The 26,826-nt window shown below is 33.8% G+C and overlaps 1 protein-coding gene across 5 annotated transcripts in view; it reads right to left on the bottom strand.

Moving 5' to 3' along the window:
- Positions 1–26,826, bottom strand: part of SENP6 (SUMO specific peptidase 6) — a 115,969-nt gene that overhangs the window by 21,852 nt on the left and 67,291 nt on the right. For 4 of the 5 annotated variants that reach the window (XM_047858009.1, XM_047858010.1, XM_047858011.1 and 1 more), the window contains 8 exons: positions 23,716–24,013; positions 17,785–18,017; positions 14,833–15,003; positions 9,760–9,793; positions 9,158–9,352; positions 7,929–8,155; positions 6,499–6,608; positions 6,244–6,360 (listed from right to left, as the gene is read on the bottom strand). In XM_047858009.1, the coding sequence (XP_047713965.1) occupies positions 6,244–6,360; positions 6,499–6,608; positions 7,929–8,155; positions 9,158–9,352; positions 9,760–9,793; positions 14,833–15,003; positions 17,785–18,017; positions 23,716–24,013 (1,385 nt within the window). The remainder of the gene's footprint in view (positions 1–6,243; positions 6,361–6,498; positions 6,609–7,928; positions 8,156–9,157; positions 9,353–9,759; positions 9,794–14,832; positions 15,004–17,784; positions 18,018–23,715; positions 24,014–26,826) is intronic. The other variant, XM_047858014.1, reaches the window with a different exon arrangement.

Here is a 26,826-nt window from a genome sequence, read left to right as displayed (position 1 = left end):
CAAATGAAAACCACAATGAGTTATCACCTTATGCCCGTCAGGATGATTTAAAAAAAAAAAAAAAAAAGAAAGAAAGAAAAAAAAGAAATGATTAAGTATTGGTGAAAATGTGGAAAAAAAGGGAACCTCATGCACCACTGGTGGGAATGCAAATTGGTGCAGCCACAGTGGAAAACAGTAGGAGGTGCCTCAAAAACTAAAAATAGAATTACTATATGATCCCAGTAATTACACTACTGGGTATTTATCCAAAGAAAATGAAATCACCAATTTGAAAATACATATGTACCTCTATGTTTATCACAGTGTTACTTAACAATAGCCAAGACATGGAAACAACCCAACTGGTCATCCACAGATGAATGGATTAAAATGTGGCATACACACATACACAATGATTATTACTGAGCCATCAAAAAAGAATGAGATCTTGCCATATACAACAACATGGATGGATGTAGAGGGTATATGCTAAGTAAAATAAGTCAGAGAAAGACAAATACCATATGATTTCACTCATGCATGGCATTTAAGAAACAAGACAAACTGAAAATAATAGACAACCCACCCCTACACTTTTAAATACAGAGGACAAACTGGTGGTTGCCATAGGAGAGGTGGGTGGGGAGATAGATGAAATAGATAATAGAGATTAAGAGTGCACTTATCTTGATGAGCACTGAGTAATGTATAGAATTGCTGAACCATTATATTGTACACCTGAAACTAATACAATACTGTCTATTAAGAAAAGCACTGTGAAAAAAAGCTCGTTTCCTACTTGTAGAGTAGAAATGGAAAAGAATGAACAGCTCTGGTAACAGCTGAATTACTTATTTTAATATAGTGAAATTTAAGATAAAAGTTTCTTTTTAATTCACTTCCAAACATGTCATGAGAGAAATACAACAGATTTTTCTAAAAACCATGGATTTTGTTAGGTTTTCATTTCTATTTGGAATGCAGATTTGGATCAGAAAAGGCAGAACCTTTAGATAATACACGTTTAATGTAGTTTTAAAGTACTAATGTAAAATGTCAAGGGGCCCCCTATAATGTAAAAAATTTAAGAGTATACACACACACTATAAAAATCTCTACCACAATGTAAAAAGATAGATGTATGAAATATAATAAACTAAATGTAAACAAAACAGACATTCAACTTTATATGCTTTCAAAAGCAAAAGCTATTTTAAAAATAAATAGATGTTAAAAGTAAAGTGATGAAGAAATATATACCATGTAAACAAAAACTAAGACAAAGCTGGAGTAACTACATTCATTTTGAACAAAGACGGCTTAAGCACAGGGAGATTATTAAGGATATAGAGAGACAAAGGGTTGATTCTCCAAAAAAAACCCCATAAATGTGTATGCACCTAACAACAAATATTCAAAATACATAAGGCAAAAATGAATAGGTGTACAACATAATGGTTCAACAATTCTATACACTAGTGTTCATCATTAATCTCTATTATCTATTTCACCCCCCTCTCCCCCCACCTCTCCTCTGGCAACCACCAGTTTGTTCCCTGTATTTAAAAGTCGGGGTTGGGTTCTTTTTTTCAGTTTGTCTTGTTCCTTAAATGCCAGACATGAATCAAATCATAAGGAAAAATAGACAAATCCATTATTATACTTGGAGGCCCACAATCTTCTGAATAATTGATAGAAGAAGTGGGCAGATGATCAGTAAGGACAAAGATGACCCAAACAGCACTATCAAACAGCTTGACCTAATTGACACTCATAGAACAACACTTCATCCAACAACAGTGGTACTGTTCTACACACTGACTTAAGAACTTCTGGCTTGGTTTCTTAAGTTAGTATACATTAGAATTAAGAGAGGACATCTGTTTTTAAAAATCATAATAAAAAATGCATAACATCAAATTTACAATGTTAACAATTTTTTAAACATGAGACTCAAACTTACAACCCCAAGATCAAGAGTTATATGCTCCATCAGCTGAGCCAGGTGCCCCCCAATCTTAACAATTTTTTAAGTGTACAGTTCAAGTGTTAAGTAGATTTACATGGTTGTGAAACATATCTCCAGAACTTTATCTTGCAAAACAGAAATTCTATACTCACTAAACAATTCTTTCCCCTCCCCACCCCTCATCTTCTGAAAACTACCATTTATATTCTTTTTGTATAAATCTGACTGTTTCAGACATCTAATACAATGGAATCATGTAGTACTTGTTTTTGTGACTGGCTTATTTCACTTTGCATAATGTCTTCCAGATTCATCCATGTTACAGCATGTGACAGATTTCCTTCCTTTTAAGAACTGAATAATATTCCACTGTATCTATATGCCACATTTTGTTTATCCACTCATCCAATAATGGACATATGAGTTGCTTCCCCCTCTTGGCTACGATGAATATGGGTGTGCAAATTCTTTCAATTCTTTTGGATATATACTCAGAGGTGGGATTGATGAATCACAGGGTAGTTCTATGTTTAATTTCTGAGGAGCCACCCTACTGTTTTCCTCAGTGGTTGTACCATTTACATTCCCACCAGCAGTGCACAAGGATTCCAATTTGCCCATATACTTGGCAACACTTGTTATTTTCTTTCTTTCTTTGATAGGAGTCATCCAAATGGGTATGAGATAGTAACTCATTGTGGGTGTGACTTGTATTTCTCTGATGAATAATATCGAGAATTTTTTCATTGTTGGCCATTTGTAGGAGATAACATCTTTTGACTTAGCTACGAAGAAATTTGAACTCGAATGAATTTGTTAGAGGTCGCAGGAGTCTAACGTTAATCTGCAAAGTCAAGCATTTAAAATCTAGGGCAGTTTCTCTTGCTAGCAAATCTGATACATTTTATAACTTACCGAAACATACTCCATTACCATTAAATCTTCAAAAGGAAAAACAGTACTTTTGGAAATGGTATATAGTTAACATAATAGGAATATAATATTATCCTCTGATGTTAAGTATATCCTGATGGTTGACAATGTCGTTACTGTCAGTTTTGTGTAGTTGTTCTATCAATTGTAGATAGAGGGGAATTAAGGTCTCCAGCTCTATTTGTGGATTTGTCTGTCTTTTTAGATCAGTTTGTTTTTATTTCACATATTTTATAGCTCTGTTGTATGGTACACACCCATTTAGGATTGCTAAGTCTTCTTAGTAGATTCACCTATCATTGTATAGTGTCTCTCTCTAGCCCTGGTAGTTGTGTTTGTTCTTAAGTTTATTTTTCTTTCTTTCTTTTTTTAAGGTTTATTTATGTATTTATTTATTTAGAGAGAAAGCGCATAAGCTGGGGAGGCATAGAGTGGAGGAGAGAGAGACAAAATCCCAAGCAGGCTCCACACTGTCAGTGCAGAGCATGATGCGGGGCTTGAACCCAAGAACCATGAGATCATGACCCAAGCCAAAATCAGGAGTCAGACACTCAATTGACTGAGCCACACAGGCGCCTCTTATTTTTCTAATGATATCATAATTCACTCCTGCTTTAATATTTGCATGGCATATCTTTTTCCATCCTTTTACTTTCGACTTACATATATTATTATCTTTGAAGTCACTTTTTTGTAAACAGGACATAGTTGGGCTATGGTGCTTAATCCACTCTCTGTTGATCTTGGTCTTTTAACTGAAATAAATAGTGCATTTAAATTGAATGTAGTTAGTAATATGCTCTATCTTCTAGATCACTGATTCTTTCCTCTCTCTTCTTTATTTTGCTGTTGAGCCTATCAAAGTTTTCATTTGTTACTACAGTTTTAGTTTTAAAATTTCCATTTCTTCCTCATTTACATCTATGTTTTTCTAAGTTTCATGTATGTTCACAATTGTTCATTCAAGAATTTTTATAATGGATGCTTTAAAATCTGTCATAATTTTTAAGTTTATTTATTTTTGAGAGGGAGAAAGAGAACAGGGGAGGGGCAGAGAATCCCAAGCAGGCTCTACACTGTCAGCGCAGAGCCCGACATGGGGCTCAAACCCACAAACTGAGAGGTCATGATCTGAGCCAAAACCAAGAGTCAGATGCTTAACCAAGTGAGCCACCCAGGTGCCCATGTCATAATTCTAGTATCTGTGCCATCTTGGTGTTTACTCTGTTTTTCTGTTTGAACTCTGTTTCTTGATGAGATAAGTAATTTTCAAGTGAAATATGGACAGTTTGAATATTATATTATAGGACTCTAGATCTGATTTAGTTCTTGTGCTTTAGCAGGCCTCCCCTGGCACCGCCTTCCAGTGGATGCGGTGGGTGCTATCTCATTACCACTAGGTGGAGGTGAAGTTCAGGTTCTCTACTAGGTCACCATTGTTATGAGAGGTGGAGGGGCTCAATGTTAATAGTAAGTAGGGGTGGAAGGCTCCCCACTAGGACTCCATTGATACCACCTCTGCTAGAGAGGGAGAGAATAGAGTATCTCATTATTCCCCAGGGACCAGGTACAAGTCCAGCTCTACATTTGACCCCGATCTAGCTCAGGGTCACTACAACCTTAAAGTTACTTTTAGCCCTTATCTACCTTGACCTCTGCTGTACTGACATTAAATGTATCCTCTTTATTTAAAACTTTCACTTCCTTTCAACTTCATGACATAACCCTCTCCAGACTTTTCTTCTTAGCTATCAGATCTTTCAAAATTTAGTCAAGAGAATCTCTTTCTTCCCTGTCTCTCTTTAACTTTCCAGATTCTGTTCTTGTAGCTCTTTTCCTCATTCTGTATTTCTTCCTAAGCAATTTCACCCATTCTCATAATTAAATTACCACTTGCAAAATAAAACCTCCTAACTCTCTATCCTCCAAGCAAGAACTCAAATGACTTCCAGAACCATATGTTCAACTGCTTATTGGCACTGTCCCTTCTGTTGTTATTAAAGACATCTAAAAGGAACTCATCCTGTCCTCCATCCAAACCTGTTCTGTTTTTGCATTCACTGCCTCACAGGTAGTGACAAAATCATTTAGCAGGTCTCAGTAGTTGGAAAGCGAGGAGTTATCTGCCATCCATTCCTCTCTTTCTTAATATCCATTCAATCAGTTGCTAAACAACTCTACCTCCTAAAAAACATTTATTTCCTCTTCACTCCAAATAAAATGACTTAATCAGGCTTCTTATATCACCTTGATTAATTTCCTTAAGTCATCTCTCAACTACACACCCACAATGAACATTCTTGTCAAAATGATCTTAAGGAAGCTCAATTATAATATCAAACATTTCTCTGATCAAACCTTTCACTCTTTATAACAATGTTTTCTTTTCCCAAACTGTTGAGTGCAACCATTAGTAAGCTATAATATCAATTCAGCAGCTTTCAACAACCAGTTCTTTAAAAAAATATTGTTTTATGAAATACATTTGAATGAACTAGAAAAAAAATATATTTTTAAGTTTATTTATTTATTTTGAGAGCCTGACTTGGGGGCTCGAACTCAAGAACCGTGAGATCACTATCTAAGCCAAAATCAAGAGTCTGATGCTTAACTGACTGAGCCACCCAGGCGCCCTGAATAAACTAGAAAATATTGGCAAGTGTTAGACATACTGATAGGTAAGTTCTATTTTGTTTCATATACACACTCATTTTATATCACAAACCACTGAACACATATAAACTTAAACATACAGAAACACTGCACACACATGTATTAAGCATGTGTATACTGGGTCATGATATAAGCTCTTCCAGGAAAGCTTCTTGGTCCCTCCTATTTCTGTACCCATGAAGAGAATGAAACATTCTTTTGCTGCTATATCTATACCATGTTAATGCTCCTGTCAAAGCTTTAATCCCTTTTTCTGCTCCCTACAAAACCATAAACTTCTAACACAGTACGTGGTTCATAGCTGGCACTTGATGAAATACCAAGTAAAAAATCATACTTTTGTGCTTACACAATAATTTATTACCTAACCTAAGGTAGTAACCATTTTTTAAAAGGCTTGAGGCAGTATAACAATAACAACATAATAATCTAGAATTTATGAACATGTTATATTTGCCAAGTATTTTCCTAGTGCTTGACATGTATTATTTAATTCTCATACCCTTTTAGATATTATTTTCATTTTTTAAATGAGAAAACACACAGGTAGGGACATTAAATAATTTCCCAAATGTCACATAAGTGGTAGTGATAGAATAAGAAAATTAAAAAGTTTTGACTCTAGAAAACAAAGATATACATTATAGAATGTTAAAAATGTGCTAAAAGAAAGAAAATTAACTTACTTCAAATAAAAGTCTATAATAACATCATTTAAAAATTCTCCTTCACTTAGACAGTGTAGGTCCTCATTAGTAACGGAGATGCCTCCCTTAGCTGGAGGTGGTGGATATACTATCAATCTGTAACAAAATAAACAAAAAAACACAAGCAAAAACCACAAGTGTGTGTGTGTGTGTGTGTGTGTATGTACAGAATTGAAATTTAATAAAACGGAAAAGAAATTTAAAAGCACTGCAAACATAAATGAATACTCTCACTTTTCTACGGGGCCCATGAAGATGGTATGATTCTCTCCAGTTTCTTCCTCATCATCAAAGAACTGGAATTCTTGTTTATTTTTAAGTTGTATTTTAGATTCAAGGGACACCTAGTAAAGGAAATTAAATTACCAGTTTACAAAGTCAACTGAGAAATTTTTCACTAAAAAAAAAAGCAAACACAAGACAAGAATACTTTTCAATTAAAGAAAATTACAAATATGAATTTAAAAAGTATACATGACTTTAAAAAGAAAGGCAAAACTATGGTCCACATTCTTTGTATGTGTAGTTTCAAGAACAGTGATATGCTTCCAATTTTTGTAACAATGGTTTTATGGTATCTTATCTAAGATCTCTATCATCCTTATTTGGATTATGTTTGTAAATCGAAAGAACAAATATAGTGGTTTTTTCTTCTGAGAGTGGAGGTCTATCTAAGTTCAATGGCTAGGCAATCCATGGGATATGGGAGGAGAGGCTCAGGGAACGCAGTCCAATGAGCTTTAGTTCTCCAGAATAACAAAGAAAGAAAAAAAGAAACAAAGAAAGACCCTGCGTTGAAATTTTATTCTATTGCAGCTGCCTTACAGCTCCAGTTGCTTTTTTCTTCCTCATTAACAATCTCTTATAGCAAGTTTTACAAAAGAAGGGGAATGGTTCCTCTTCCTTCTGTTCTTTTCCTCAACCCACTTACTGTGTGAATAGCTCTTCTCTGGTGAGACCTTACTCAGCTTCACCAAGATTGTGCCTTGGATAACCCTATTTCCAATTTGTAGGCAGGTTGGAAGATTTTAAGTATTTCTAATAAATTAAGTCGGCAAAATTCAGTTGCATGATAAGGAGACAAATTTTTATTATGTAACATTATACTATGTGTTATAGTACACAGCCTTTGGTTCAGGTGGCTTTAGAGTTACCTACTGTATGATTAGTTATTCTAGAATTGGATATATATGTTGACAGTCACAATCAAATGATATGTATTCTTTGGTTCTCAAATTTTCAACTATGTGTACACATGGTACATATAAATGTACATCAAGGACCAAAATTCCTTTATTTGTACTGAATCCAATACATCACTAGGAACCACTAGCAAATTTAAGAGTAACGATTAATTTGAATGTAGCAGTATGAACATGTATGTTTAGACTGGGGTAAAAAGAAAACAGGATAAGAGAAAAAGACAAGATGAAAAGATAATACAATGTGGAAAGAACTAAAAAAATGCTTCTGAGACCTGTACCAAGTACTATTTGTGTCCCAAGTCACCTACCCACCATTGATTTTCTGACACAAGATAGTTTATGAATCACATATAAAAGCAAATAATTCTGAAATGGAATTAAAAAGATCTAACTCCAATATTTCCCTTTAAGGCTAGGCATTATTTAAAATTACATTAAAAAACTAAAAAACATAATTACATTTTTAATTTTGTTTTCTTTTTGCCCACAACTTCCTTTGATGCTCTCTTCATAGGTTCTTGTACAGGCAACAAGTCTGCTATTGGCTTCTTCAAAGGGAATTTTCGCAAAAAAATTGGACACATTATTCTTTATACCAATGTCGGTAATGATACTTTCAAATACCATATTTGCCTGAGGATCAAGGCCATTTTGAAATATTAAAATTATGTATTGTTCTTCCAAATCTGAAAAAAAAAATAACTTTAAGTCTAAAAGAAAAAGATAGGTAGATATATATTAAAAAAAGAGTAACAGCTAGTTATTTCACTATTATAACTAATAGTTATACAATACTAATAGTTATTACACTATTAATTTCCAAGGCTATCACTAGAAATCCTGGTACATATGTTTAAAATAGTTTGGTATACAGTGGATGTATAATAAATACTGGAATAAAGACCAGTAACGGTGTCAAACAATGACATCTAACAATGTCACCTGAAAGTTATTAAGAAAAAGGAACTAGGACACATTACCCTAGCAGGAAGCTTAAGAACAAACCTGTTCATGGATGTATTAATTTACCTCGTCTAATAGAATCCAAATATATTTATAGTTTTAAATATATTTTAATTAACATTTTTGTAAAACACAAATTGCCAGGTGCACTATTAGTAGCTCTAGAGAATTTAATTGCAAAAACTACTATTCACTAATATGCCAATTCTTACAGCTTTAACAGTAACTATCAATTTTCATCATTAAGCTGAAGCAGCAATTACTGCTGAAAAGTATTTACCTTACAATTAGTCATCCTATGTCATAAACGTCAGAGGTGAAGGGATACAAACTGGAGAACTACATCTATTATTGTAGAGGATGAAGACTCATTCTAAGAGGCCACAAACTTCCTACTCAGGCTGTTTCAAAGATTCCAGAATTATATGGTTGATTTACACTTAGCACTCCTTCTAGCGCATTAATTTTCTTTTTCATTTTACTCCGATTATAGTTTTAAAATAAGGAATGCAGATCTTTTTTTGAGTTTTAACTCGTTTTCAAAACCTTCTAAATGGGTAAACCTGGGTATTATCTTTAGAACTTCCACTTTCTGTGGGCTTTTTTCGTCATTTATAAAATGGGAGACTATATAGATATTTCGAGATCACTGTAAGGACTGTAGATAGGACATCTATTCAAGTGCACTCACACTGTATTATTTTAATGTGTTCCACAAAACTTACTTGTTAATTTATTTATTCCCTTAGAATCATTCCAAACTTTATCTTCCATATTCATTTGCAGTTGCATGCTCAGCTTTTGATAAACTGCTGGTATTGTCTGAAGAAATACAACTGGTAATTTTCGGACATTACACCATTCACATTTAGTTAGATCAGAGGTATTTAAAGTAATCCCTACAGGATCATTTTCTGGTTCTGGAGGAAAATAAATGGAAACAGAAAAGGAATTAATTCTAAAAATCAAGAATGGAGGAAACTGTGAAGAAATACAAGTTTAAAGTTAACCACATATTTGCTATGCTCTATAAACAGTAACTGTAGTGGGAAATGAAAAATCTTTATAACTATCTTAAAGAAGCTTCTACATTTTTTTTTTTTTAAATGAAAAGAGGATTCTAATGAAGTATACTTACAAAATTAAACACGGGCTTTATAACGTTACAGAATTAAATTACACTATTAAGATACATGCCCTTTGTCAAGAAAACATGTAAAAATGAATTCATCTTCATGAATTCTATGAATATCATTTAATTTTATTCTTGTAAAGTGTTTTATTGCAAACAAAGCTATAGTGACTAAAAAGACATAAAATAGCTTACCTTCTAGCTGTATCTTGATAAAATCTAAACAAAACTAAAAAGTAAGATAAATTAGTATCAATCATAAACTTACAAAGATTTTGCTACAAATATCCTAAGTGTCGTATTATTTATTTGAGACTTAGACTATAGAAGGCAGAAAAACAAAACCATCTACCATGTACTTAAATATGAGATCTCCCCCCCATTCCAAATTTTCCTTCAGAAAGGCAAGCTTCACCTTTTTATTCAAATACTTAGAACATTTCTTATATTGGTTTATATTACTTAGAACTTCAAAGAGATATTGACAGAACATTATAATGAACACCTGAATACCCTTTACCTAGATTCACCAACTGTTAAAATTTTGCCACAACTACTCCCCATCACTCTTTCTATGCATATACACTTCCTTTTGCTAAACTAGCATAAAACAAGCAGAGGACATCATGACATTCCCTAAGTCGTTCAGCATTTATCTCCCAAGAACAAGGACATTCTCTTATACAACCAAAACAGCATTACTACACCTAAGAAAATCACGATTAATTCCATCCAACATGTACTTCTTACTCCAATTTCCCCAACTGTTCCAAATTTTCCTTTATTGTGTTTTACCTTCCCCAAGCCATAATTCTGTCAAGGTTACATTTGTTTCTTTTGTCTACCTTGGTCTAGACCAGAAATATGTCCCCCTCTGTTCCTCATGACATGACCTTTGAAGAATCCAGGCTAGTTTCTACAAAATGTACAACATCTTGAATTTGTGTTTCTTCAATTTAAAATTCAGGCCACACATTTCCAGCAAATTTAGCACACAGGTAATGTCTTATACCTCCTACGACATCACACTGGAAGGCACAGGATGTCAGGCTGTACTAATAACAAGCTTAATCACTTAGCAAAGGTGTGTCAGGTTTTTCCACTGTAAAGATAATATTTTTCCCTCAGTAATTAAATAGTAACCTGTGGAGAGATACTTGAAAGCTTGTGAATACCTTGTTCCCTAATAACCTTTCCGCCAATGGTTTTACATTCCATTGAAAATTCTGCCTCAATCAGTTATTATTGGTACTTCTAAAAAGGCGATTTGCTAATAATTTTAACACGGAGAAGACATATTAAGTCAATATATCCTACTCATTTTCTGTGTTACCATTAAGAGAATGCAAAAGGCAGACAAGAACTTCAAAATGCATTTTAAAATAAGTTGGAGGACACCTGGCTCAGTTGGTAGAATATGCAACTCTTGATCTGAAGGTCATGAGTTCAAGCCCCACATTTGGTGCGGAGCCTACTTAAAAATAAGTAAGTTGGATTGATATACCAAAGAACAAACAGATACATTAAAAGCAAGTTTATTAGTAAAATGCTCATGGCAGAATCTAGCTGGGAGTTTTGAGCATTCACTGTAAAATTATTTCAACTCTTTTGTTTAAAAATTTTCACAATGTAGGGGCTCCTGAGTGGCTCAGTTGGTTAACTGTTCGACTTTTGATTTCGGCTCAGGTCATGATCTCACAGATAATGAGATCAAGCCCCACACAGGGCTCTGCACTGATGGCATGGGGCCTGCTTGGAATTCTTGCTCTCATTCTCCCTCTCTCTTTCAGAATAAACATTTTTAAAAAGTAAATAAAATTTTCACAATGAAGAAAAGGAAGCAAAGAGATATAAAATAAATTCAGTAATTATTACAATAATTACTAAGTCTAGAATGTTACTAAACATACCTTCTAAAGACTATGCCTGTAGATAATATGATAAATGGGGACACCAAGAATGCTTACTTGTAGCTAGGGAAACATTACAACATACATAGAAGCTGAAGTTACATGCTTTAAAAAGTATGTTAGAGGATTCAAAAAGTGGCAATAAGGATGACATAAACACTAATGTGGAAGCATTTGAATAAAACTGCTGTATGAGATATAAGAATAGAAAGAAGCATATCTAAGTATCTGTCATTTAAAACTTGTATGTAACTAAATTACAAGTAAACATTGGGCTTTTTCACCATCATATCCAAGAGTTTCTAAATTTAAGGTAGCTGAAAACCTTAAATTTTATATCTTCTCATTGGAAAAAAGAGGGATTGTATTATATTTGGGTATAAATGCTATTCCTAATAATGTAAGCCATTTTCCTGTAAATTAAAAGTATTTACTTTTAAATAAAATTGGCACTTCTAGGGATGTCTGGCTGTCTCAGTTGGTAGAGCATGTGACTCTTTTTTAATTAAAAACAAATATTTTTATTTATTTTTGAGAGAGAGACAGAGAGAGAGAGAGAGAGAGAGAGAGAGAGAGCGAGCGCGAGCAGGGGAGGGGCAGAGAGAGAGGGAGACAGAATCCGAAGCAGGATCCAGGCTCTCAGCCCCGACATGGGGCTCGAACCCACAAACAGTGAGATCATGACCTGAGATGAAGCTGGATGCTTAACCAACTGAGCCACCCAGGCGCCCCGAGCATGTGACTCTTGATCTCAGCGTTTTGAGTTCAAACCCCACAATGGGCATAGACAGATTACTTAAAAGTAAGATAATATAAAGATTTAAAAGTGGAACTTCTACATAGTATCAATTCTTACACTGAATGAAATTAAAGTAATTAAATTATCCAATAATAAATGAGATTTGATAAAATATTTAAAACAATAAAACATTTAAAATCTGTTTCTGAGATTAATGATGACATGGAAGATAAATCACTTCACTATAAAACACAAGGCAGTTATATTCAAGAAGAAAATGTCAAATCATCTTTAATATATTATCTGAAGAAATTACAGATTAATTATCCTTCATTAAAGAATGTTCTTTGGTGGGGCGCCTGGGTGGTGCAGTCGGTTAAGCGTCCGACTTCAGCCAGGTCACGATCTCGCGGTCCGTGAGTTCGAGCCCCACGTCAGGCTCTGGGCTGATGGCTCAGAGCCTGGAGCCTGTTTCTGATTCTGTGTCTCCCTCTCTCTCTGCCCCTCCCCTGTTCATGCTCTGTCTCTCTCTGTCCCAAAAATAAATAAACGTTGAAAAAAAAAAAAAAATGTTCTTTGGAAGAATCCCATGGTACAAGGAAAGTTAACACCACAGTTGCAAAATTCCACATTATAAGCACAACTTTTTGGTTGAAATATTTCACTTAAGCATTTAAAGAAAAATTACCTGTGTGAACACATTCTATATTACATATACTGCCTTTTACTTCTTAAAGTAAATCCATGAAGTTAATTTTCTTCACTAAATCATACATACACTAACCTATAATTTTCATATAAAAAATTTTTTCATTCTGATTTTAATGTTATGTAGGTTTTTTTTAAAGTAATCTCTACGCTCAATGTGGGGCTCAAACTCACAACCTCAAGATCAAGAATCGCATGCTCTACTGAGTCAGCCAGGCCCCCAATGCAGTTTTTGATAGCTAGCCTTGGGACCAAATGTGCACCTTTCAACTAAATATCTAAAATGCCAGCAAAGCCTTAATTATCATCGTGTAAAGTTCTGATTAACGGTGTCAATGTGGGAAAAAGCCAGAAAACCTATAGGGTGCCCCTGAGAATTTTTGAGCTATTTTGACTTAGAATGACACTTTTGTTAACTGACAGAAACCAGGAAAGATAATCTGTCCTATGAAGACTTGTAACAAAACACAAATTTCATAAATCCTTGACAACCTTGACATATGTTACAATGTTATTGGGTAATAATGGATTGTCTAGTCTATATATAATTTGCTTTAAATCTCTGGAGTACTTCTAGTTTTTAAATGGTGAGAAGCTGGAGTTTTTTGATTAAAAAATACAAAACAAAACAAAACAAAAAAACCAACCAACCAACCAACCAACCAACTAACCAACCAAAAAAACGCAGGACGTCTGGGTAGCCCAGTCAGTTAAGTGTCTGACTCTTGATTGTGGCTCAGGTCATGCCCTCACAGTTCCAACCCTGCATTGGGCTCTATGCTAATAGCATAGAGTCGGCTTGTGATTCTCTTCATCCCAATCTCTCTCTCTGCCCCTCCCCCATGTGCACCCCCCCAGTAAAAAAACAAAAATTAAAAATTAAAAAAAAAAATTTAGGCTTCACATACCGTTTTGCTCTGATAAGAAATCAAGTCCATATATTATTTTCTCCTATACTAACCTAGATATATTTTTTCTTTTTGGCCATATTTGGCCATATTGTATCCTGAAACTATGAATCCTAGAAAATAAATAGCTATTACTTACCATAATTTAAATAGCAACAGTATAACTACCTTTTAACTTTCCTTATGTGGCATAATGTGTTTTCTTAAAGACACTACTTTATGTCTAAAGAACAATAATAGGGGACCAGGCTTCAAACAATAGATGAAAACAGACAGTTGGGGACGCCAAGTTAAGCAATCATAAAATAAAAGCTTACAAACTAAGTGTAGTGCTAAACGAAGATTAATTTACAAATAATGTACAGAATACATTAGGAAGAAGAAAAATGATGACTAAGAAAGCTGGTTATATTGTATTAAAATTATATTAAAATTTCAAATGCAAAATAAACATTTGAATTAAATTGGTGTCAGCAGAATAACATGGATGACAAGTAAGATAAAGTAACTACAGAAAGTCCTTTGGGCTTCCTGGACACTGAACTAGTCCAAAAGCACAGTGCCTCCTGTGTGATGACTGTATTCCAATAATCTATTTCTAGGAGTCTTAATGTTGCAAGACATTTTTCTACAGACCCCAAAGCTTTTGGATTCATCTTTCTCTCATTATCATTCTTTAAAATACTCTTTTCACGCACTGAGCTGGCATGAGAATAAAACAGTAACATATTAGTTTTCTAACTCAGTGAGAGTAAGTATCTTCTTATGATGGATATGTCACTACCTTGAACATTACATTAGAATTTTTTATCCAACGATTTTTACTGTAAGGAACTATTTATAATTGTCTATATACTCTTAAAGCAATTTGAAATCTTGAAATAATTTTTAATATTCTATTAAATATTTTAATTTATAAATTTTAAAATATTATATATTAGCCTTAGCCACGTAATTTTGAAAATTATAACTGATACAGTAAAAAGCTTAAGAATGTACTTACAATTACAGGTTCTATTAATAGTCGGAAGAGTGTTCCTACTCGTATACTTCGACAGTTTAAAATGACACTGTCAAAGGAACTTTGGCAGCTTAAAGATACAGGATCAACTAAAGTTTCTTGAGACGTCACTTTACGACGTTTTAGAGGTGTGTTGACAATAGAATTACCAAACTGAAAAAGAAAAAAAATGTTTTCACTTTATAAGCAACTAAAAACAAGGTTGAAACTAAGCCGACATATGCAAAGAAGACCCAACATAAAAAACATAATTATCAAAATATTAAAGACTAATTTTACTTCAACAGAGGATGTAAATATTTATTGATTTCATATAACAGAAATCCTTCTTATTTTGTCCAGCTATACTTTACACCTAGTCATTACTTGAAATTACAGTAATAGCATAGCACCAAGAATGTACTTTGGGAAATCAGACTACCTAGGTCCATATCATAGCTATACCACCTTGTAATTATCTGATTTTTAAAACAATAATAACTCCTTTCCTAAACTCCTTTCCTAAAACTCCTTTCCTAAACTAAAATAGATAGAAGAGTATCTATTCAAATGATGTAGAGTATATAAACAGCTGAGCACAACGCTTCATGCACAGTAAAATGCTGGAAAAAAATTAGCTAGTAATAGTGATAGTGGCTGTAATATTTGGATTAAATCAGCAATTCTTTAGAAAACAGATAATTTAGGGGAATGGTTATTTACACTACAAAAAGATTCTTTAACATATTTTAAAATGTACTTGATTTGTTAAAATTTCAGTCACTTCCACATGCAAATTAATCATAATATAAAATACCATTTTAGGAGTATATAATTTAAATGTAACTAAAGTTACGCTAAAAACTTTATTAATAATTATTACAAGAATAAAACATGATCTTGATAGAAAGCAAGAAAAAAACAAAACTACTGCATAGAGACAGGCACTATTCTCCCACTGTCCCTCTAGAAACATTTCCATGATCTATGGTATAGGTAAAAATATGTATTAAAATATTATATATGTATATATACCTATATCTCTACAACTGTGCACACACACACACACACACACACACATTTATTTCTCAACACTGAGTTTTCAGGCTCATTAACAGATTAATCATGAATATTTCCCCAAATTATTAACAGAAACCTACTAAAGAGGTTTAAAAGCTTTTTCAGTTTCAGAATTATTTCTTCAAATAAAATATCATTTAGCTCAATAATAAAATTGGTAATTATAAGAGCTGCTCCAGTTGAATCCAAAGTGGAGAGACTGAGTCTAGAAACGAGTGGTCCACATCTTTCCCAAGGAGCCTCTAAAAGAGCACTGAGAAACTCTTACTATTCACTGTGCCAGTTTGAAAACTGTTCACTCACAAACTCCATCGTATGGAAATCCATTATTTATTTAACTGAACCCTCCTATGCTGGACATGTGAGTTCTTTCTGATCTTACCCCATGACAACACTATTCTCCTCCAAGCATTTTTGCTGCTCAATCATGGTGTGTGTGTGTGTGTGTGTGTGTGTATAAACTAATGCCTAATTGCCCTCTAGCATACCTATACCAATTTACACACCCAACACTCCATTTCTCCAACACTAACCAAAATTACAGACTATTATATACTTTAAAAATTTTCAACAATCTGACAGTTAACAAAATGTATTTTAATTTCATTTTCAGTACTTCACTACATTGTAAAAATTCTATTCATTTCCTTTATTCATTTTTCTATGGTTTGCTTCTATAAAGGACCAACTCACACTTTGTCACACAGTTCACTGTTTCCCCCACTCACATCTACCCATCGAATTCAGTTTATGGTATTTTGGTACAGTGTTCTGTACTTTTCATTTAATAATACATATTCATCTCTTTATTTACTATTTTTGCTTGTGCTGAAATACTTGGAAAGGCATTCCCAAGATTATATTAAAAATATTAGTCCATATTTCTTCTACCATCATACTTTATTTTTCCATTTTAACAACTGAGTATGTATTTTTCCATATTTTATCTATACTGATAACAATTCCTAACATTTACACACATACGTAATTTTTTTTTTTTTAAAGTTTGTTTTGAGAGAGAGAGAGTGTAAGCACATGCACGCAAGCAGGGGACGAGTAGAGAGAGAGAGAATCCCAAGCAGGCTCTGCATTGACAGCCCCCAATGGAGGGCTTGATCTCACAAACTGTGAGACCATGACCTGAGCCAAAATGAAGAGTAAGGATGTTTGGAACACCTGGGGAGCTCAAGTCAGTTGAGCGCCCAACTCTTGATGTCAACTTAGGTCATGATTTCAGGGTCATGGGATCGAGCCCCACATCGAGCTCTGCACTCAATGAGGATTCTACTCCGCCTGCTTGGGATTCTCTCTCTCTCTCTCTCCCTCTGGCCCTCCCCTGCATTTGTACGTTCTCTCTAAATAAATAAATAAATAAATACACACATACACAAAATATAAAATAACATAAGAGTGGGACAGTTAACCAACTGAGCCACCCAGGCACCCACACACGTTAATTTTTTAACATGTATGTTTTTTATTTTTTTGAAAAGTTCTTCATAAAAAAGAAAATATGCATGTATTTCTGTACCTTGGTATTCCTCCTACCAGCACCATAGAAATCCTAAAAGTCAGTGATATAGCTTCTTCCTGTCCACCAGATTATACAAGAGTATGTGTTTATATTTCACTTGTAAGGTTGGTGTTTTTTCTTCGTTTTGAAATTTTTTACACTTTAAGCTTTTAGTTTAATAGAAATCTGTTTTTATATGTTTTAATGTTCTTTTAAATAAACTTCCAAGTGGTATTTTAAGCCCCACTTAATAAATAATTCTTTTTCTCCTTAAGATACTGTCAAATTACCCTCCAAAAAAAAATTTACATCCCAAAGGGGAGAGCCAATCTGAGTAGAAGGTCAATAAATGTGAAAAGTACCTGGTCTTTCATTCTTGCTTTTCTTGGCAATGTAACTGTATTTAACTCTGAATCTGCTGGAATGCTTCTTAGTTCATGCTCTACTCTACAGATATTTTCATTTAGTGCTGCTTCTACTTTTCCAGTGGATGGTGCTGGGGAAGAACATGCTGAATCAGCAGGTTGAGGAGATATGCTTTCTCTTCTGTTAGTCCTGTCATTGTCATCATCATCATCATCACTGGACAAAATGACTATAAAGAAAATGTTAAATACTTCAGGTATTTCATTTCTGTCAGTTAATGGGAAATATACCAAATTTGCTTTGGATCTCTTCTAGAACCAAGATTAATAAAAATGAAAGAAGACACAATCCATTCTATCTGATGAAAAGTTAAATTTGAAGATAATTAGAAATGAAGAAAGGATAAGAACTGGCATTTTTTATATAGACTTACAAATATGAAAGTATTCTATAGTCCATTACCATCACCCACACAAGATATACACCCAAGTTACAGCAAAATTTAACCATATGTCATAGATCTATTTCAGAGTTCTAGAAAGTCTCAAGTATAAAGATAACCTGCACAGAAACTGTGCACAAAATAGCATGCATTGTAAATGTGTGTGAAACTCCATGTGACCAAATAATTTTATTTTACATAGGAAATCACTAAAATTGTAATTGGTCCTTAGGAGAACATGAACCAGTGTCAAATTGCTCAGTAAATTCTGTGGAGTAAATGAATGTGGACCTGACAAGACATTAATGAAGGGAATTTGCTCTTTTATCTTCTACATGAGTAGAATAATGATATTGGATCTTAACAAATCCATCTTTGTATCATAATTTCCGCAAGCCACCCACAATGCACTTGAGTCAAATCCTAACCCTTTTATGGTTTATAAATGTATATAATCTGGCCATTGCCTACTTCTTCAACTTTCTCATACTGCTCCATTTCTCCCTCTTTATGCACCAAGCACATCATCCATTTATTTTGTTCCTCAAACATCAAAGTTTGATTTTGTCTGGATTGCAATTCCCCTAACACTTTGCATTTTGGTCATTAAATATTAGCTTTTTGATTCATTACCCAATCTAAAGGAAGCAAATAGTTGGCTTATTCACACAAACTGATATAAATTTTCTGTTGTTTTTTGTTTTCTGTTGTTAGATGTTTACTTGCTCTCTCCCCACGACATATAAACTATGAGATCATTGCCTTGTCCACTGCTATACTCCCAGTCTAAAACTGCCTGGTGAAGAAAACAATTCAAAAGTCATGTGTTGGAAGAACACATAAACTTGAAGAAGCATTTTTCTTTTTTAGAAACCCACATGTAAATGTTTAGTTACTAAAAATATGCCCTAGAGAGGCATCATTCCCATCACCATTTACCTGTCTTTTTTATTTTGTTATCTAGTCTCGGAAGCAAATGCTAAAGCTGGATCTTTTTCAGAACTGTTATTTTATTAACAGAAAATCTAACATGCCAGATTACAAGATCTAAATACATTTATACACATTTGAAAGTTAGGGTTCTGTAACTTACTATTTGCCTCTGTGAAATTAGGGACAAAAATAGTACCTATTGCAAAGGACCTGTTATGAGAACAAATGATTTAATACGTAAAAGATTTGGCACAATGCCTGACATATGTAAGCTTCAAAAAAAGTTCATGAACTGCTTTATTTATGAAAAACCATACAGAAATATATATGAATATATATTAAGGGGGAAGTCTACTGTTCTATTGACAATTATTTTTATGGTGCTTAAGGGACATTAAAACATCTATATGCACTTTAAAACTTACTTTAAAGCCCCAAAGCTACAACAGATAGAATTGTACTATATACCTCTTGTTTTAGTAACTTAACTTAAATGCGGATTATGCTCAATGTCACCATAATTTGAAAGGAAATGAGAAGTGTGCAAAGACAACAAACATATACTTAAAAAGCTGGTCTCATAGCTGCTTTCATTCTGTATATAGAATACATCCTATGTAATATATAAGATTCTGCATCAGGGTCTATGATGGACTGAACTGTGTCCCCTCAAAATTCATATGTTAAAGCTCTAACCCTCACTGTGACTATATTTGGAAATAGAGCTGATAAGAAGGTAATAAAGATTAAATGAGTTCATAAAGGTGAGGCCTTAATCTAATAGGACTGATGTCCTTATAAGAAAAAGAAATGCAGAGATTTCTCTCTCTCTCTCTCTCTCTCTCTCTCTCTCTCTGTGTGGAAGCACAGAAGATGGGCCATGTAAGGACACAGTGAAGAGGCACCTGTCTACAAAGTAATGGCATCTTGATCTTGGACTTCCAGCCTTCAGAACTGTGAGAAAATAAATTTCTGTTGTTTAAACTACTTGGTTTATGGTACTCTGTTAATGGGAACTCAAGCAGATTAATATAGGGTCTTTGTACTTACATTCCAACCTTATTTCCATACATATCAGCATGTCTTTCTCCTTACTTCGTTTTGGGCTCTATTCAAAAGTTACTTTATCAGAAGTGCCTGTTTTACCACCATTTTAAAATAGCACCCTTCTTCATCTTGACATCTAACAATTAGCACTCTCTATTCCCTGGACCTGCTTCACTTTTCTATACAGAATTTATCACCACTACTTCAGACACTGTACATTTTATTATTTGACCACCCAAGACATAAGAGAAGTTTCATGAAAATAAACTATTTTAATAGGAACACGAATTTAAGAATAATTAACTATACAAGGAAAACAAGACTTTGAACCAGAAAAATCTGTTTTTTAGAGTCTAAACTCCAACAGTCCTTATGTATATAATAATATTGAGAATTTAATCTTCTTAATCATGGGTTGCCTCATTAATAAAATGGGATATACCTGTACCTACCTCACATGTTATGATAATTCTTACAATAAACTAAACTTGGTTAGTGTATATACCTTTACCACACAGTAAGGCATGTAAGCATTCAATAAATGATATTTTTTATTACTAGTATAAAATGTCCTTAAAACATACTTTTCCATGGACTTTAATAGAAAATACTTAGTCTTCAATTGTTTTGTTTGTTCATTTTTTGAGCAAGGAAGGGGAACAAATTTATGTCTTACAGTTTTAATGCATGGTTGATATGGTCCTAGGTTAAGTTCTGAATAGTAAACTACTCAAGCCACTTCAAAACCACATGAATTTATTGTTTTTTAACTTAATCACATTAGCCTTAAGTTCCAGTTCTCTCATCCTAGAAACTTCATCAGGATGGTATAGCATTTGGCTCAGTAATAGTACCCAGTAACTAATAAGTAAGTTTTCTTCATATCTAACCATAAAAATGTAAAACCTTCACTATTAGGAAAGATTTAAATTATTTTAACAATATTTAATATCACACTGATAAAACACTAAAATGTATTGTAAAATATTCATCAAATACTAACATCATCATAGTATCATAACAGATGTGTTTGTTGGCTGATACCTATCACAGTTATAATTTTTTTAGTAGTTCTTTTTGAAAAATAAGGTAATGCACTGTTATGAGCTAAGGTTTGCTTTTTTTTTTTAAGTTTATTTATTTAAGTAATTTCTTTACCCATTGTGGGGCTTGAACTCATGACCCCAAAATCAAGAGTTGCATGCTCTCCCAACTGAGCCAGGTAGGGGCCGCTGAGCTAAGGTTTTTCTATTGAACTGAATTAAAATAGAACTTGACATATTTCTCAGATTAAAATTTTTTTTTATTTTTAGGGGCACCTGGGTGGCTCAGTCGATTAAGTGTCTGACTTTGGCTCAAGTAATGATTTTGTAATTCGTGAGTTTGAGCCCCACGTCAGGCTCTGTGCTCATAGCTCAGAGCCTGGAGCCTGCTTCAGATTCTGTATCTCCCTCTCTCTCTCTTCCCCTCCCCCACTCACGTTCCCATGTGCTCTTTCTCTCAAAAATAAATAAACGTCAAAAAAAGTAAAATCTACTTTAAGAAAAAAATTTTTATGTCACCCCCTTTCATTTACCAGTTTTCAGAGTAATGATTTGGAACCTAAGCAACCTCCAAAGGTAACCAACTGGGCGCTTTTTTTCTTTTGGGGGAGTAGGGAGATGATATCATTGCGAGCTAAAAAAAAAAAAAATTTTAATATATTTGGCATATTTCAATAAATAGCAGTTATGAAACCTTTTGTGACTCATACAGTCCCATTACTGGTCATTAGGAGCCCTTTCATTTTAGCTCCTGTGTCTTTTGACATGTCCATAGTAGTTTTTGACTGCTTCCATGCTTCCTGATATGAGTAAATGATCTAGATTTATCTCATACACTCCTGCTCCAGACCTGGAGTCAGCCATTTCTCTGAGGAGTTCTACTTATTTTTAGTGAGAAGTAGTATTCAAAAACACAAATATGGGAAATAGAATTGTTCACTTCTATCTAAGAGAATATATATAATAATTTCATGCCAGTCTCTCCAATCCAAGTTTAAAATTATGGGATTGTTACTTCTTTGACTTTACTTTTGAATTCCTTTGCTCTAACACTGAAAATCTTGGATTCTGGAGATAATAATAAAATTCCTTATTTGTTTTATCGATATATGTGTTTAAAAATAACAATACAAAAAATAGCAATACCAATATTATTAACAGTATTACTGAATGCACTTAGAATTTCTTTGCAATTCTGTTTGACCTTAAAATATATCACATTAGGAATGCATAGCCACAGTATTATTTTAATTTAAATTCATTGGAAATAATTCTTCTGTGTGTTCAAGCCACCAACCAGATATATAATTAGGTTCATTAGTTTCATCTTGGTTTTGATTTTTTTAAATTTCCTATTTAATTTTGCTTTATAATCATGTAAAACATTTACATGGTTCTCAAGTCAAATCTACAAAAAAGGTATGTTTGGAGATATCCGGCATCTATCCCTAATTCCTACACTGTTTCCTCCCTTCTAATCAATTATTTTTAAAATTAGTTTTTAGTGTATCTTTCTTTTAAAAAAAAAATCCCCTATATTCATTCTCCCACCTTCACAAACAAAGGGTAGCACATTATCTACTGTGATCTGTACTTTGCTTTATTCATGTTATTAAAGATCTTAAAACTTACTCTATAGAATATTAAATGAGATCTTTCTCTCCTCTTACAACTATGTACACTATAGTTTATTCAACTACTCCCTGTTTCTAATCTTCGCTACTTATTACAAACAGTATTGCATTTCATATACACACATATATCTAAAGGTAAGAAAAAGACTTAGGGGAAAATGGGGTGCCTGGGTGGTTCAGTTGGTTGAGCGTCTGACTCCTGGTTTCAGCTCAGGTCACGATCTCACACTTCAAGGGTTTGAGCCTCATGTCAGGCTCCATGCTGACCGTGTGGGGCCTGCTTGGGATTCTCCCTCTCTGCCCTACTCCGCTCCTTCTCACTCTCCTTCTCAAAATAAATAAATGAACTTAAAAAAAAAAGATTTAAGGGAAGAGTAAATGTGGTAAGAGAACTAATTTTCATTGAGTTCTTTCTACATGTCAAACACTTTATTTACTGGGCTATGGTAGGCACTTTATATGTTACTTCATTTACTTCCTCAAAAACCCTATCAGGCAGAAAATAATCCATTTACAAATCAGAGAGATTAAATGAACTGGACCAAAGTTAGAAAGTTGGGCATAACTGGCACTTGACCTAAGACCGGGGTCAAGGTCTGTGCTCCCCCCACCTCCCCACTATTTAAGATGGATGGGGTGAAAACAAAGTCAGTTATTATTTTCCAACTACATGGACAGTTTTAATCATCTACCCAAAGAACATGTTATATAACTGACACAAATACCTATTAAAACTATACTTCTCAGATATGCTCATGCTCACATTAAAAACATATGTAAAAAATACTGGATTGATATAAATAATACTAAAGGGAGTAAAATACTTACTTGGATCATTTAGGTCTGACAGGCTTGTTTTCCTTTCTTTCAGGTTTGTGAGTTTGGCTACTTTTGCCCTAGGTAAAATGACTTTCCCATTAGTCTGCAAATAATTCTGTCTACTATCATCACAATTCACAATAATATCAACTGGAATCTTTCCCAGACTGTTGCCATAAAACTTCTTGGATGATAATGCTGTGTTTTGTGACTTCTGTCCTCCAGAATTCTGATGAATTGATGTTCTTAATAATGGTCCAGTAGATTCACTCAAAGTTATAGCTTGTCTGCAATTTCTTTGCACATCCTTAGGAAAAAGAATACCACAACTTTGGCATTTTGTCTGATTTTCCTTTTCTTTTCCACATTTTGGACAATACCCACACTGGTTAGAAACCTTAAGTTCCAAAAGAATAAAAAAATCAAAAGACTTTGGCATTTTTATTTCAACATTATGGAATAAAAAATAAGATTTCAAAATTAAGTCTCTCACTCCACATCATCATCACCATGGCTGCCAAAAAATCCTGAATACATCATGTTACTTGGGATTTAGCATCAGGATGCTGGAAGCAATTTTCGGGACCATCTAATCCAGCAATCCTTATGTTGGACCATGTACACTACTTAAGGGCTATATAAAGATTTTCTATGGCATACAGAACGTAAATAATCTTAAGGGAATCAACATCTAAAATTCTCAATTTCCACATATCATTCCAAAACCTGACTTGATTATGCCTCTGATGTCAAGCTATCTCCTGCCAGAATTGTTCTCCTACTTAAAAAAACAAAACACTTCCATTTGAAATATTACAATGGTGCATTGCCCTGGAGTATAAAAGCCACCAAACCAAACCAAAGGATAATTTAAATGTTGGAAAAAAGAATCAATTTTAAACACTGGTTAACAAAAAATTTTACAAGACAACTGATTTCTAAGACAGTGCTTCAAAAATATTTTAAGGAAGGCCTAGTGTAGGTTACAATTGTGAGATTATTAAAAATGTTTCTTGACAGTAGAGCTTCCTGTGATTTGGGGCATATAATTTAGAAGAAGTTTAAGGATTATTTTCATACTCATGTACTTATTTATGTGAAAAAGGTTCTTTAGCACTTAGATCTTTAAGAAGCAAAAATATGAATAGATGTTGAATTGTCTCACTATGCCCAGCATAATATTTATTCATAGACACAGGAAGTAGTTGAAAAAAACAATCAGTATCTCTAATTAAAACATGCATTTCCAATAATTTTATGTCAAATAACTTATCAAACTTTGTAACATATAGTTTTAATCAAGTGTGCTATTAATAACAGAAATAACTCAATCAAAAATAAATTTAACACTTTGAGTCTTATATAATAGGAAATAAGTGGATAAATACTTCTGACAGTGAAATAATAGAAAGAAATAGTAATTAGCAAGTGTTATAGTATTTGGATGTTACCAGATCCATGTATGAGGAGAGTGATTTAACCACTCTCTATTTTAAAATGTTACTCTTTTGGGGCACCAACTGGCTCAGTCAGTTGGGCATCTGATTTTGGTTTTGGCTCAGGTCATGATCTTACAGTTTGTAGGTTCGAGCCCCACAGTGGGCTCTGTGCTGGCAGCATGGAGCCTGTTTGGAATCCTCTCTCTCCCTCTCTGCCCCTTCCCAGCTTGCGTTTTCTCTCTCTCAAAAATAATAAAATAAAATGTTACTCTTTTCACTGTGTCAACTATTACATCCTATGTAACCATTTAATCTTGAAACAAAAAATGTTCAATGTCAACTTAAAAATATGTAAGAGAATGTATAGTTGTTTAAAATTTTTAAAATCTTTTAGGTGACAGAAGTCATCAAGTAGTTGTAGGAGGAACACGTTGTATAAACATAAATTTCAAAATTCACTGAGCTAAAAGCTTAAGTTCTGGACACCTTATTCTATGTACATTTATACCTTAAATACACTTAGGAAATTGTCTAAAGACCACTGGTCTAGTCTTATCTTCTTGTTTTAAACAAGGGAAAACTGACAAAAACTGTTTCCCTTGTCTTACATGACTCACAACAGAGCCATTCTATCAAACCATGTTATCTATTCAACGATCTACCCCAGATAACAACAAAGAATGAAACGAAGCTTCAACCAAGGCAAAGCTGAACTTAGAACATTGTTCACTATCACAGCATATGTAGATTATAAAAAAAAAAAAAAAAAAAGAACATGTCTCTTTCTCTGCCAATACATAGCAGAATTCTGTTATACTATTTGTAGAGTCTAGGTATAAGGAATTTTTTTCTCATAGCACTTGTGATAGTGCCCTGTGTATTTAGGATGTATAGTTAACAGGTGAACTATGCAAATAACTCGTTAGACACAAACATGGGACAGATTATCTACCTCTCGAATTTTAGCCTATTGTCAATAAGGGAAAGAAATACTAGTATAGTTAACCCTTGAACAACACAGGTTTGAACAGCATAGGTCCACTTACATGACAATATTTTTTGATAAATACAGTACTGTAAATGTATTTTATCTTCCTTATTATTTTCTCAACATGTACTTTTCTCTAGCTTACCTTATAGTAAGAATACAGTATACAGAGGCACCTGGGTGGCTCAGTTGGTTAAGCGTCTGACCTCAGCTCAGGTCATAATCTCATGGTTTGTGGGTTCAAACCCTACATAAGGCCCTGTGCTGACAGCTCAGAGCCTGGAGCCTGCTTTGGATTGTTTCCCTCTCTCTCTACCCTTATTCCACTAGTGCTTTCTCTCTCTCAAAAATAAATAAACATTTAAAAAAATACACTATATAATACATAACATGCAAAGTATGTGACAATCAACTGTGTTGTTGGTAAGGCTTCTAGACAACAGTTAAGTTAATTAAATGAAGTAAATAAATGAATAAAATTCTGGAAGAGTTAAAAGTTAATATGCAGATTTTCAATTGTGCAGGGATCAGCACTTCTAACTCCTGTGTTGTTCAAGGGTCAACTGTACATTTAAATGAAATAATGCAATTGTTCCCTAATGGACTTCAAATGGTTGGCCATGTCACAATGCACCTAAAAGGGAAACTCAAACAAAACAGCAGTGCCCATCTATGCATACCACACTGTGATAA

This window comes from Prionailurus viverrinus, chromosome B2 (assembly GCF_022837055.1).
Source record: "Prionailurus viverrinus isolate Anna chromosome B2, UM_Priviv_1.0, whole genome shotgun sequence".
Lineage (NCBI taxonomy): Eukaryota > Metazoa > Chordata > Mammalia > Carnivora > Felidae > Prionailurus > Prionailurus viverrinus.
The sequence above is the reverse complement of the archived record's forward strand: the minus strand, read 5'-3'. Positions and strand labels throughout refer to the sequence as shown.